At 41.6% G+C, this 14,897-nt stretch overlaps 1 protein-coding gene across 1 annotated transcript; it reads left to right on the forward strand.

Annotated features, from left to right (window-relative positions):
• The first annotated feature begins 514 nt into the window (after positions 1-514).
• On the forward strand, positions 515-2,270 carry bard (protein). Its single transcript, XM_018002127.2, has one exon. It carries the CDS (start codon positions 815-817, stop codon positions 2,150-2,152), a length of 1,338 nt encoding a protein of 445 aa, XP_017857616.1. The 5' UTR covers positions 515-814; the 3' UTR covers positions 2,153-2,270.
• Positions 2,271-14,897: the final 12,627 nt, after the last annotated feature.

A 14,897-nucleotide genomic window follows, 5' to 3' on the forward strand; every position in this document is an offset into this window, starting at 1 on the left:
CGCATTGTCATTCGGTGCTCTAATCGCGCGCTAAGCTGCTGAAAAAGCAACAGCAGGCGACAGATTTGATTATTAGATCGCAGCAGCGACTAGACAAAGCAAAAAGGCTTCAAAAAGAGTCGAGATTCTATTTGTTGCTGCTGCTGCTGCTGCTGCTACTGCAGCAGTTCGCCTTCTTGTTGTTATCAACAGTTTCCTAGGAAAGCCAAGCAGACAAGGGCAACAGAACAAAACTCTTGACCACGTTTGCGCACGCATCCGGCCAAGGAGCAATGCAAACTTACACGTCTGGAGTCGTGTAATATGCAAACTAGACGAGCGATAACTGTACAGATAAGACGGCTCTGCATACGTGTACAAATTGTAGACACTGTACTGCAATTTATGTTCTTGGCACGATCCTAACAGGCCAAAAGGCCGTACCTGCATCGCGGCCCGAACTAACTTTGTGCAGTTGACGCGCAGCTGCTGAGCGGATTAGTCAAATGCCTTGGCCAAGTTCGTTAAGCGCCAGGACTACCTGTACGAGGGTGCACTGAAGGACTACCTGTGCGCAGATATAAGCATTACTCACCTGACATTTCAACACATTCCGCTCTCAATTGCGAAGCAAGCAACACCGAGTCAAGCACTCTTCGACAAATTATTAGAGCCTGCTAAATCGAGCAAAAGATTTCAAAATAGCAATCCTCTTAATTATTAATCACTTTAGAGATTCATTCGTAATTTGAAGACTAGAAAAGCAAGCCTAGGAATCATTATTGAATTGTAATTGAAAGATTGTCATTGAAAGAAATCTTCAACTGCTCGAATCATGCTGCAAAACAAAAAGTTCTACAAGCACGCCTTGGAGGCACAGCGTGTGCCCCTGCCGGAGCCACTGGCTCCAAACTATATTGACAACCTGCACGAGATCTTCTTCGAGCAGATCTTCGAGCGCATCGACTACATCAGCGACCAGGTGCGAATGGCACGTGCGTACCCGCAGTTCCTGCCGCAGGTCCTGCGCATCTGGCAGAAGCGTTGGCACTTTCGCATCGTGGGACCCAATACCCCGTTCTTGGGCCTGCTGGACATCGAGGACTACGTGTTCTTCATGGAGAACATGGCCTCGCGTTTCACCGAGCTGCACGTGCACGAGGACGGAGTGGGCTCCTTTGCCGAGTTCTACGACTACATCAGACACCTGTGCGACATCAACATCCTGCGGTTTCCCAACGTGGAGAGCTGCGTGCTGGGGGGCAATCCCAACACCATGGTGGACGAGGACATACGCGACCTGACTGCGATGCTGCCCAACCTGAAACGCCTGACCAGCTGCATGAATCTGTCGGGCTTGTATATACGGGGCTTCAGGAAGCTGGAGCAGCTGGTGTTCAAGTCCATGTACCACTCGGTGCCGCTGGACAGCCGGTGGATACAGGAAATCTGCTTGAGCATGACCCAGTTGAGGGTCCTGGACATCACCGACTCCTTCGACAGCTGTGTGCGACTGCACGACATCAAGCTGCCCAACCTGGAGGTGCTCAAGATCAACCTGAGCACCGTGGAGTGCATGCTCTCCCAGGTGCTGCAGCTGCCCAAGCTGCGCAAGCTGGCCGTGCGCTTCGACGACTCACGCCAGCTGCACGCCGACCAGGAGACCATATTCCAGCAGATCATTGTGGCCAAAAGCGAGTCAATCACGCGCATCGCCCTCAACAACGAGGTGGTGCAGCTGCCCGCCCGCTGGCAGCACAGCCTCCTGCTGGAGCTGCCCAAGCTGCGCGCCCTCGTCTGCGAGAACTGGTACCACGACGTCTTCTTTCTGGACAACCGGCACATACCCTGCTCCCAGATGAAGGTGCTCAGCTTCAGCGGCTGGGAGACGGTGCGAGAGAATCAGCTGCTCGAGCTGGTTGCCGAGTGCACGCAGCTCACCCAGCTGGCCCTCAACGGTTACCACAGCAACAGCGACAAGCTGCAGAAGCTGGAGCAAATCCGCAGCATGGAGCGCAACGCCAAGCCCCTCCAGGTGTTCAGCGAGGTGATGTGGACGCAAATGCACCCCAATGAGTACCACTACTGGCGGTGCAACAAGCACGTGCAGGTGACCTGCGACGGCAGCGACTACGAGTACCAGGAGGACGGCTTCGAGTTCGACTTTGTCTAGAGTCCGTCGGAAGCCCTCATAACGATTGTACATATCTATCTATATAAGCATTATTAGTATTTGTATTTTCTGTAAATAGTTTGGAAATAAAAGAGAGAGTTGGCGAAAATGAAAAAAAGGATTTGTTTTTATTATATTTATATTTATATTTATATTTATATTCATATTTATATTTATATTTATATTTATATTTATATTTATATTTATATTTATATTTATATTTATATTTATATTTATATTTATATTTATATTTATATTTATATTTATATTTATATTTATATTATATTTATATTTATATTTATATTTATATTTATACATTTTCATGCATTTTCCTCTCCATGCAGCCAGCTATCCATTTTCGCCGAGTCTCTCGAACTCTCTTATTTATGCTCATTGCAGTGCTTTAGGGCCCCGTCGCAGCAGCTTCGGCAAATGGAAAAATCAACACATTTTATGGCCAGGCTAAAAGATTTAACTGTGCTTTGGGCCCAGTTCGCTCTCTCGCATTGGCAATGGCAGCTCGCGCCGTGACCTCAGCAGCTCCGCTCACTTGGCCAGTTCATTTTGCAAGGCATAAATTATTTGATTTGATTGAGTCGGAAAATGAGCTCGCAAAGTGCCCAAAGCAAAGTTTGCTTGAGTGCCAACCACTTGGCCACGTACCCACTCCAGGGTTGGGCAAGGCAAGGCTAGCTCTGACTCAATGCAGCGCTCATACATGTATGGGGAACGTGAAATTGACAGCGCTGAACTCTAGCTGCCAGTGCAAATTAGCAGTAAACCAAGCTGATGTAGCCAACGATAGCAATTAAGCTGAACAAATTTTAAATGTTGCTTGGATAGATATATATGCGATTTAAATCAAATTATTCTCGATAAAAATAGATTTGAGCTAACTTTAAATGTTTTCAAATGTATTCAAAGTATGAAATGAGCTGAGAAAATTTGATAGAAAGCTTTTGTTTTATATCTATTAATGATACACTTATTATTCCAAGCACTAGATAATCTACCCCCTCCTTTCTGAAGATTTGTGAAAACTGATGCGACAGGGCTACTATAATTTATGAAAACAGTGAGTCTAGTGAAGATATGATGATCACACTACTTTGAACAATTGAATCATCAGAATATATTTAGTCCATTAGATTTAAATATTATAATAACTTAAGGTATAAGAGCACTGTCAATAAAAACCGCTTAAACAATTTTAAAATACAGTAGAATCCGGTTATTACGACTCTGCTTATAGCGTCTGTACGGTTATAGCGACGAAAATTCTGGTCCCCAGACAAACTTTTATGAGGAAACTTATACGGTTATAGCGCCTTCCGGGTAGACCGACGGTCCCTCGAGTGACGTTATAGCCGGATTCTGCTGTATATGCAACATTGGAAATATGGATAAGAGAACAAAACAGTTAGGAATTAAAATACAAATTCAATGAAATTGAATGTATATTAATTTACTAATTCCAGGAATCTGTTAAGAAGCTTTTTGAATATCGAAAACTTTTTACAGTCTTTTAGAATGACAACATATTGATTATAAAACTCCCTTTTTAAACTAATCGTATATACCATGTATACTTTTAATTAAGAATTAGAGAAATAGATGAAAAATATGCAATAAACACCTGTCACTTTCACTTTCACTTTCACTTTCAATTACAATAATATCGATCAATTTTTCACATAAATAATAAATATAAGATCGAGTTTAGTTTAAGCTTGAGCTTGATTAATGTCTAATAGATATTTTGAATGTCACAGCTTATATCGTAAGCGACGCAATTTATATAATATATCCACATAATCCTTTATGCTCAGTTATGCGTAGCAACTTTTCGTGCAGCCCTCGCACGCAGTATGTGGTTGTTCGTCTGTTGATTTTCCAGCGATCAAATGTGGAGGAAATTAAGCAATTTTTGAAATGTGCGCAAACGCAAAATGATTTACATATTTTCCAAAATACAACACACACACACACTCACACACGCACATACACAAATAAGCACCGACTCCTGTTGCTTTCGTTTTCGATTACGCGACACTCTGGCCAAGTTTTATTGGCCGCACTGACAAGTCAACACAAAGTCGGGCAGGGAACTAATTTGTGGCCGAGAGATTAAAATGCAAATGCGAAACGGTTCAAGCAGTCGCCCGACTGCCCGACGACAGTTTGAAGTGGACAAAAATTTAGAAATAATGGACTATTAATTTATGGCCAGCAAGCAGCAGCAGCAGCAGCCGAAGTGAGTGAGAGACCCGTTGCCATTTGGGCATTTGGGCAGTTGGCCAGTTGGCCAAGGCACGCGAGAAGGCGAGAGGAGGAGACCTTTTCGGTTATCGATAAATGTTAGTCGCATATTTATGGCCTTTTCATTAATTGACTAATTGCAGCCAGCCAGAACGGGGAGCTGCCTAAACTGCGCCACTTAAGGCACCCAACTAACACTAATAAGCGACGCCTCATCTCACCCGACGCTGCTCTGCCTAATTTCTCTATTAATTTTATTTAACATGAACAAAAGGTCGCCAATTCGTCATGGGTTCCGAAATCTGTAACGAATTTCGAGGTGAAATTCGAGCGAGCTTCCCAGCTCAGAGCTCCCAATTCGTTCAGAGCCATAACTATGTGGATTTGCGGATGATGCCAACAGAAAACTGAAGTCAAATTAAATTAATTCATTTTGCATAATGAAATTAAACACAGATCGGCTCAGAGCAGCGCCTTAAGTGGTGCGCGCTGTTCGATAAATTCGATCGCTCTGGTTCATAAATAGTGCGATAAGACGCTGCGGCCCGTTTGATATTCTTTTTTCATTTCAACTGTATGGTACGAATAAAAATAGGAAACAATAAAACCAAATATCATTAGTAAGCGACATAGTAGTAAAAATTAGGGATATGAAACAACTAAACTGCTAAATAAACTAAATATTTATGAAAGTCAACAATTGCTGAAGAACGGAACTTTTAGATTATTTAAACGTGGGTCAGAAGAAGCCTAAATAGATCATATTTATAGACTCCTTTACCAACAAATTAATTAGCAACAGCACAATTAACCATCGCTGCGGTTGAACCCTCTAAATGCTGTATACTCTAGTCTATCTCTAGTCACTAAAATTCAAAAGATAATGTTAATGTAATACTAACCTAATTTGCTGATTAGGTTAGGTTATAAGATAAGTTGCAAAGTGAATAATGCTAAAATAACGTTTGAACATAAAGTTTTTATTTGTTTGGCACATTTGTAGTTTTCAAATCTTTTGCTCCTTTATTACTTCTTTCACTGTTTAAGATATTAAACTAATTTGTTTCCTTAGCTTTTATTATTTTTTATTATTTGATCATAATTACTATTTAGATACTTTGCAAAATTATTTATTTTTTATTTTTCGTACACATTTTGCTATTGGATTTATGTATTTGTAATGCTGCCGAATATAATATAATACAATATGTATATAATATATATTATATATTTTTGTCAACCATACGGCTTCCAGTAACTGTTTGGCAACACCCGTATTTAAATAAGTCTATAAACTATCTTAAATAAAATAAAAAATATTAATTATTATTCAAGTCAATATCGGAATGTAAATTAAAAATGATAGATTTTGTTTTCGTTTTCTCAAGCAGTTCTAAATCAATTTTATGCAACATATTCGACGATGATGATCCCAGGCAATAGTTGCACAGCTCCCACAAGTATATGGAGTGAATGAAATATTCATTCATGAGAACGGAGCAGCAAAGTGTGAACATTTCTTGTTGCTTGTCTCTTAAACTCAACTGTGGCCGAACTGGGCAGGTGGTCCTCGACGTTTGATTTGCATGGCCGAGAGCAACAGCAACAACGGAAAAACATCAACACGCAAGTGTCAACAAATCTTTACGAGCCAACAAAATGCCTGGCCTTAACTTGTTAGCCGGCTACAGCTGAGGTTGGAGCCGAGGCAGGGGCTGTGGCTGGGTCTAAACGTTGACAAATCGTTTGGAAACTCAATACTTTTGTAATGCAAAAAGAAAAGCCCATTTTGGTCTACGCACAAGAAAAACAACGCAGCGCAACACAAAAAGCGACAATGTAACACACAAAAGACTTACAAGATAAATGCTTACAATTTTATTGCCAAACAAGTTGACGTCTTGTCGCCAGTTGTCGAATGTCGAATGTCGAATGCCGAATGTCGAGTGTTGCTATTTTTTTCTACTTATATTTTATTTTTGTGTTTCTGTTTCTTGGTTGCTTTGAGTCTGGCCGGCAGGCATGCAGCCATTTGTTTAAAAAACTTCATCCCTGTCGGCAATTTGAGCATTGATTAATGCCTAACGATTTCGAGTCCGAAAAACTGCAAAAACTTAATTACCATAAGATTGTCACAGCTGGCGCCGCTGGAGAGCGACTCGAGTCGCAGTCTTTCGAAAATCGCGTGACATTTCATAAACTCCGAGTGATTTAATAATGTGCCCGCGCCTCGCCATGTCACCACGTCAATTTCGGTCTACAAACGATCGGCTGCTTTATGAAGTGCTATCAATTGCCTATCAAATGGCCGCGATTCCCTGGCCGTTCTGGCCGCTCTAGCCGCTCAAGCCGCTCATTTGTAAGTGCCATCAAAATGCTAATTGAAATGGCTGCACAGCCTTTCATCTTCCGCCGCCGCTGCACCAGAAAAACCAAACAAGCTGCTGATAATTCCACAAGTTGTAAGTAATTTAGTAGCCGTAACCATAGCCGGAGCCACTGCTGCTGCTGCTGCTGCTTGCGCTGAGCCGGCGGCAACTCTTCAAAGCTATCGCCCAACTGTAAACTGTCAAATCTAATAACTGCATTTAACAAAGGAATAGTAGTGCTTAAATTGAATTCTTACTCGACTGCTGCCGGCAACTTAACGATGCAAAGCACTCCAGATCAAGATTTGCATTTAAATTGCTCGGCTACTGCTGCGGCAAGCGCTGAAGATCTTTAGGTTTGACAAAAGATCGATCCACTTTTACCCACTATTTCATCCAATTAATTAAAAGACCGTGGCTGGGTTATTAAAAACCAATTTCCATCGCACACACACACACACAGACACACACACATGCTCGTGTATATGGGTGCAACTGATCAGCAGCCTCGCAATAGCTAATGAAGATATCAGCGCAGGTGCTGACAAACAAAAGACTTAGGTGACGAACTTGCTTTGCATCATAATAGAGACGACGAGCAGAAACGTAGGCGCCTTTCCAGTCAACCCAATCAAAGTAATTCCCAACAATTTAGAATAGTGCTTCTGCCATTATCTTTAACAAAGTCGTCACACATAGGCCAAACTCAAATGTTAATGGCTCTGCCATGCAGCATTTATGGCCAACACTTTCTGAAAAACAAAACAGAACAGAACCAACTAAGGTGTTTTATAGCTAACAGCACTTACGTTAAAAAGCTGAGAGAATAGTCTAAATAGTATAGCATATATAGTAAATGAATACGATAAGCCTAGAAATGGCACTGCGACGATCTGGCAGAACTCTTTCGTTCCTAATTGATATATTCAATAACAAATATTCAATCGCAAGCATTCTCATTAATAGATAATAGCTAAGCTTTGCTAATCTGTATAAGCTTCAAAAGTTAACATCTCTCTGCATGTGAACTCAATTAGAGTTTTTAAGTGCAGATCTTAATAACGTATTTTCCAATTGGAAATCTCATTGGCTTGTCTTATTAGTCCCACAAATCCAATGAATCGTCTATGACGAAGTGTTTTATTAACAGATCAAGCTAAGTCCTATCACTTTAAATTTGCGTTGCGTTTCTCGTTTATGCCTTCCATTATATCTGCGCGTACTAACGAGTTTCCGGTGTAACTTAATCTTGTTAACAAAGCTTTTTCTTGCTCACTTGTCTTTGACCAAATCCCCTTTTTCATCTCCTCTCAAAACCTCGAGTTCTGATCGCCTATTCTTGTTCATCGAAAGCATAGCGACTCTGTGCGAAGGACATAAATAGCCGTCTCGCTCTCACCCAGCGACACCCGGGACCACGTTCAGCAACAGCTATAGTTGTCTCTCTCTTAGTGATCAATCGATTAGTACGAACTGCCAGTCTTTCTCAACACTACTGCATCAGGAAATCCCATTGCAACTTCAACAGCAGCGTAATATAGCACCGATACGACACGACCATACTGACGCTTACACGTCCCTGTGTAATTAGTTTGTCATAATATCATTTCGACACATATATATTTTTCATATTTCATATTTCTTTAAATTATTCATATTTGATATTTGAATCCACTAGATATAGAGACATAGCCAGATGGGTTTGTCGAATATGGACAACCTTGTATTTCTGCTTATTATTATAATTATAATTATATTTATTACTTCTATCCTAACCGATATTTATCTTAATGGTCTTATTTAGTCTAGGTCTAAGTCTCTATTGTCTTATTAGTGATTCATAGATCTTTGGGTATGCAAATCTTTCGTCATCTCATAATGCCCATTGACTATCTGTGAGTGAGGTGACGATCGTGGTCAAATACGCAATGAAAATCTGATCTGTCAAGCTCTGGTAACTTGAGCACCGTCCCAAACTCAAGCGCATCTTCCACAACAGCCAGAGCCGAACGAAACGCAGCTCGAACGAAAGAGTGCAACATTTTATAGCTTTGAGGCACGTGCATGCAATTTTCATTCATACATTATTCATTCATAATGTGCTTTGGGTTAAGAGGAGTTCTGCAACCTAGGCAACTGCCACAACTGCTGCAGCGACTGCAACAACTGCAACAACTGCAACGACAACAACAACGACAAGCACTCGAATGGCACATGAGAGACAGCCAGAGCCATTCAAATGTGGACTGTCTGCTTGGATGTTTCTTTGCCTTTGACTTGAGCTCTAACTCTCTGGCTGAAATAGAAAAGCAGAAAAATAATTGCCAATTTCAAGTCAATTGCCTATTTACCCTGCTTACAGTTAATAGAGAAATCGCTGAAGCAATCACACGGAGCCTGTCTCTCTCTCTCTCTCCCTCTCTCTCTCTCTCTTTCTATGGGACTGTGTGTAAACTATGGAAATATGATGGGGTTTTCATTTGCATAGACCCTGGCAATTGAGTTAATGCTGAAATTTTCCTAAATTGGCCCTTGGCTTGGGCTCTCTGATTCTGTTTGCATCTCCTCCTATATGACACCAAAATCATGCAACTGCTGACAAACAGATTCAGAGCCAGTCTTAAGGTGGTAACTCAATTTATTTATTCAAATTGCTGTACAAAATCAAAATATTTAACTCAACAAGGCAATCGCAATGGGCAGAGCTCAACTAGTAGATACTCTGTTACTTATATGAAATTTTAGAAAATTTAAGTCTAGAAATCACGAGATATTAATTCGGTAATTTAACAACATGATTAGCTTAGTACCAACTTTGAAAAAAATTTCAGAATTTCAAAATTGAGCTCTGATCACGGTGTTTAATTATTTTCTTTATCTCTGTCAGTGTATAGCTTTATAATCTTAGAGCTTAAAAGACTAATGTGGTGACAGCCTCTGATGGTGCATTAAATTCCTAAATAATAAAATAAAAACTATTTTATACAAAGCTTTATTGATATTACAAATTAAAGTTAATAATGAATATAAAATATATTGGTGTTTTCTGTATGAAAACTGTGCCCCTTTTTTTATCAATCTCAAAAACATTCTACGGTCAGATAACGACTCCTAGATTCAACCTTACGGCCTCTAGCTCCAAAGAGATATAACGTTTCCTATATTCTCAAAAGCTGTTTATTAATAATTATATGACTTTGTACAGCAAATAAAGACCTCAACTGTCCCATTTTGACTTACTATCTTTCAAATAACATGACTGAAATCCATTTGAAATTATAAATATTTTTAAAAGATAAATTTATGCAAAATATCAACTAGTTACATTTGAAAAGAAGCTAAAGAGTTTATCAAGCGTAGCTCTTAAACTGATCATTCAAAATCTGCTTTTAAACATATTAAACACGCCATTGTCTTCTTCAGTAGAACCTGAAAACGCAGTGATTTGAGCCAAAACATGTACTAGTATTTACTTATTTACAAGCTAAAGATAAGAACAAATTCCCAATTTCGTTTATGCAGACCGACCGACAGACGGAAACCAATTTCTTTTAGTTTGTGAACGGGATAAGCACAAAAGTCTTTTTTTTTTTTTTTTTGCAAGTTATCCAGATTTCACTCTATTTAACACGCCTCAAAAGGCAGTCTACTTATATCATATATAATATATATTTATGTTCATCACACATCTAGAGAATAGGTAATGCTTCAATGATAGAGGTTAAACCATATACGACACATATTTTCTATAGCTGCAAGAAGATTCTACTTATGATTACTTAACGATGGCGCAAACTTCGATAATTCATGGCTTACATATAAATTTACATACATCTATAACAGTTCCCATCATAAGGCTTTCCGGCCTGTGAAATGATCATAAAATCTATAAACTCCATTTGCACATCCAAAATCTCACAGGAAGTGCGCAACTTGACGCCAGAGTCTTTGCATTCGCATAACAGAGACATTTACAAAGCGACAGAGCTCGAAGGTAAATGCAGCTCCGAGCTGGTCTGATGTAGCCTGGTCTGGCCTGGTCTGATGAGGCCCGGCTGCAGGTCCATGATTTATTTGACATAGTTTTGTTGTACTCGGGGCGTTGCATTAATTGAAATTGCAAATGCAGTCTGACAGAAGGGAAGTAAATTGATAGAAGTATTATGCAGCTCTCGCATTTTGGGTGGAAATATTTCGCTTGGCCCATAAAACAAATTTATGGCCAAGAAAAGGGCTGGGCTCTCAAAATGCACGCATGTCAAAACAAAAGGGAGGCGCGTCGCCGAGCGACGTTTATTAATTGAGGAATTATAAAATGTTCAAGCGGTGGCATATGAACAATGCCATAAAGATCTCCAAGATCAAAGCGATACACGATAATCGGGAGTAACCGAATATATTCGACTTGTGTGGCTGTCATATCAAAGGCCCATAAAACACCATAAAGAAAGGCCAGCCCTAAGAAAGTGCTCAATAAAGATATGCCCCAGTCGTATATGAAATGCGACTTGCCGGCCTCAAGAACTAATTTGAATAAAATCAATGAAACTTTGTCCGATAAAATGTGCAGAGATCTTTTATGGAGCGCGTTATCATAAATCAGCCGAGTACGCCAAATAAACTCCATATGGCATAAGGTATTTAGTGCCTAGGCACAGGTATGTAAATACCCACCAGATGCCGACATTCGATGATGATGCATGCGCGCTCAAAAGCTGCTGGCCAATTCAAGTCTCGAAAATTTATGGCATCTTTAACGCATGGCATATCTGTCTGTCCAGATGGGGTCGGGTCACTCTAAGCTGGGCGGGAGAGAGCTGCTGCTTGTCCAGCTTGCTTAGGGCAGTGCCCCTCGCAAGGCCCACATTAAATGCCGCTCAATTAAAACCCAAAGAGTTTGTTAACAAGGCCAAGACTGACAAACTAAATATAGCCAAGGCATCCTGGACAACAAGTCTTCTAAACAACAACAACAACAGTCAATGAATGCCTGTTGAATGAATGAATGGGTTGAGTGACTAAATGTGAGTGAGTGACAGGCAAATGGCAGCCACAGGACCTGATTTGCATCAGTTGTAGCTACCTCTCTCTCTCTTCCTCTCTTTCTTTCTCTCTATCTCTCTCCTCTCAACATTTAAAGATGCACTGTAATTTTTACATTTTTGCCAAAATAGCTTAATACTCTGATCCCAACTCTCCTTTTATGAAAATGTACGTAAGAGACCGATTAAGACGTACCCGAAGCATATATATATTTCTGATGAAAGTAGCCCGGTGTAAAAGGCATGCTCCTCTGGCTCGTAAGCCTCAACATTCTTATATTAGACCTTTCAAGTCCATCGATGATACTACTGAAACTATTGATTTGCGACAGATCGTTGGATTTTGTTTGATTTTATATTCGATCGTATTGCATAGCATATCTAATATTAACGAGGACTTCTGTCTAAGTTTATAATACCTAATAATACATATTATCCTCTTACTATGTTGCCCATTGTGGGCGCTTATAATTAAAGTAGCCAAGACGACTTTCTCTTAGTCATAGAATAAGCAAAGCATCCCATAAATCATTTATATAATGCCCGAGTATTACCTATTTGTATGCTTATAAAAAAAGACAATATTTGTGTTAGCAATTGCTATTGTTCTAGCTGTGCTTTGTGTGAATGAGCAATTACAGTTAATGCCAAAGTACAAATGGCAAATCGATGTTTGCTGCCGTGGGTGTAAAGTGTAATTAATTTGCTTGAGTGTGCCAAGAGCTTTCGTTTTGCGCAGTGTATGGTGAGGAAGGGAGGGGGGCGTGCACTTGAACTAATTTACAAGTTTCCTTATATAAGCATTTTGTGAATGAAGTCAAGTCTGTGTAGAGAACAATTTAAACAATAGAATATCTGTATGCGTGTGTCTGAATATATGTATGGATGTGTGAGTGTATTTATGCATATGATTAAAATCCAATTGGTGTGTGAGAAAATTGCCATTTCTTGTGGGCGTTAGCAGCTGCCTTTGTCAGAGGGAGACGGCAACGGAATTCATTCACAAAAGCCTAGTCAAGCGTCTAATGCTGGGCATGATCCACACCCACACACACACACACGACAGGCAGCCATGGCGTTGTTTAAAGTGGAGCGCAGCCTGCCCTCTCTCTCTCTCTCTCTCTCTCTCTCTCTCTCTCTCGCACGATGTGTTTTTTATTCAGATTTCCCTGCGCACAGCTGCAACATTTTGCAATTCAATTTGCAGTTAATCTTGGCCCAGCTGCATATGCAGCAGCAGCGGCGGCAGCAGCCGCAGCAGCAGCAGAACTCGCCGTAACAGAGCCACACAACAAATTTATCAATGAAGCCACCCACATGGGCAGCGCTGCCTGCGCAGACGCCAGCTGCGCCGTCTGCTTGGCGCGTAGGTGAGGACGCTTTGGCTGGTGGGCGGTCGCAGAGCAGCCAAGCAAACGACAGCTTTTCAAAAGTTATATCAGCTTAAAAAGCTGTATACAACTTTCGGCTGCTGGCAAAGCTTTCGTTGGGTGTTATTTTTAGCTGCAGTGCTTTGCGTGTGTGTGTTTGTGCTTGCCGAAAAAGCTCACAAGGATACTTCCCAGCAGCCTTTGACTAAAGTTTTTATGAATGCAGCAAGTCACGCAAGCTCAGCAGAGGCAGAGGCAGAGCCGGCAGCAGAAGCAGTGCACTAGCTGAAAGTCTTAGATCAGCTGCTATTTCTGTGCACTAATGTGCGTGTGTATGTGTGTGTGTGTGTGTGTGTGTGTGTGGGCTGCGACGCCATGACTAAAAGCCTACTTAGAAATAGAAAGACCAACACACACGCAAACTTGGCACGAGCTGCAGTTGATTGCAAGCTGTAACTATCGTGCTAACCCTTGAGTGTGTGTGTGCATATGTGTGTGTCTAGCTAGAAGCTCAGTCTTTTTAGACTTGGGCAGGCAGAGGAAAGCATTTGAAAACAAACAAAATCACATTGCGGGGGTTGCTGTAGCCAACGTGTGAAACAGAGACAGCTAGCTGATCGCAGGCATATTCTCTCCTTATGTACACGTGTGTGTGAGTGTGTGTGTGTGTGTGTGTACAATTGCCCACACAGTCAACACTTGGGCGACAGTCAACTGTCTAAGTAAGGCGATGATCGGCCCACGATGCGCCGTTGGCGTCGCCGTCGCAGCTGCGAGTGCTGCGGCTGCGGCTGCTGCTGCTGATCAAAAAATACTGAAACTGCGGCAAACAGTTTTTCAGTCACAGTTGAAACGCAAAAACGCAACCGGAAGGAAATTATCGGCTAAATAGTTAAAAATCTCATTTCGCGCTCTCTCGATTTACGCGCCAAGCACATGAGATCGTTAAGCAGCGTTCTCCATCCGAATTGCGTGTTTCAAATCAAAATTGCATCATCTCGCAACAGCAACAACAACAACAACAACAGCAGCTGCTGCTGCTGCCGCATCTTTAGCTGCTTATCGCTATCTCGCGTTTGCCTCGTCGCGTAATCGCAGTAGCCGGCGCGCATCCTTTGACTAGCTGCCCGGCCCGCCTTATCGCTGCCTGGCCATCTCTTGTAGTAGTCAACTACGTGAAGACCAAGTCGGAGCGGAGCTCGAGTCGTCGTCCCAGTCGGAGTTGGAGTCGCGCGCCTCGTAATTAATTACAAACGCAGTCGCAAGATCGCTCGCAACTTTTTCTTTTGCAACTAGCGGCGCTCTCTGTCTCTCTGTCTCTCTCGCTCTCTACCTCGCTCTCACTCCGGTTTGCCGCTGAAAACTTCTTATTTACGCGCTATATCTTGATTCCAGCCATAGCCCGAGACTCGATTCTGTTGTGCCTCGCGTGCAGCATCGACGACATCTGATTGCCTTTTTATGGCGGGTAAGTAGCTTGGCCCAGCACACTTCTCTCGCAGGGGTCTGCTATTGCCCAGGCTTAGCTGACATCCAAACAAGTCTATTAATGGGACAATAGTCACAGCCAAACAGACAGACAGACAGACAGCCATGTGGAAGTCTTCCTTTGTGACTCTTTATGGCCATTTCATTTGGCGGATTATATATGATCTATGCGGCATTTTAATGGTAATACTTATGGGGTGATTCGATGAGGCTAATG

The sequence above is a fragment of the Drosophila arizonae genome, chromosome 2 (assembly GCF_054131065.1).
Source record: "Drosophila arizonae isolate 15081-1271.41 chromosome 2, UAZ_ARI_1.0, whole genome shotgun sequence".
Classification (NCBI taxonomy): Eukaryota; Metazoa; Arthropoda; class Insecta; order Diptera; family Drosophilidae; genus Drosophila; species Drosophila arizonae.

Excerpts from the sequence above, each read along its gene's own strand:
- bard (XM_018002127.2), top strand. The coding sequence starts at position 815 with ATGCTGCAAAACAAAAAGTTCTACAAGCACGCCTTGGAGGCACAGCGT.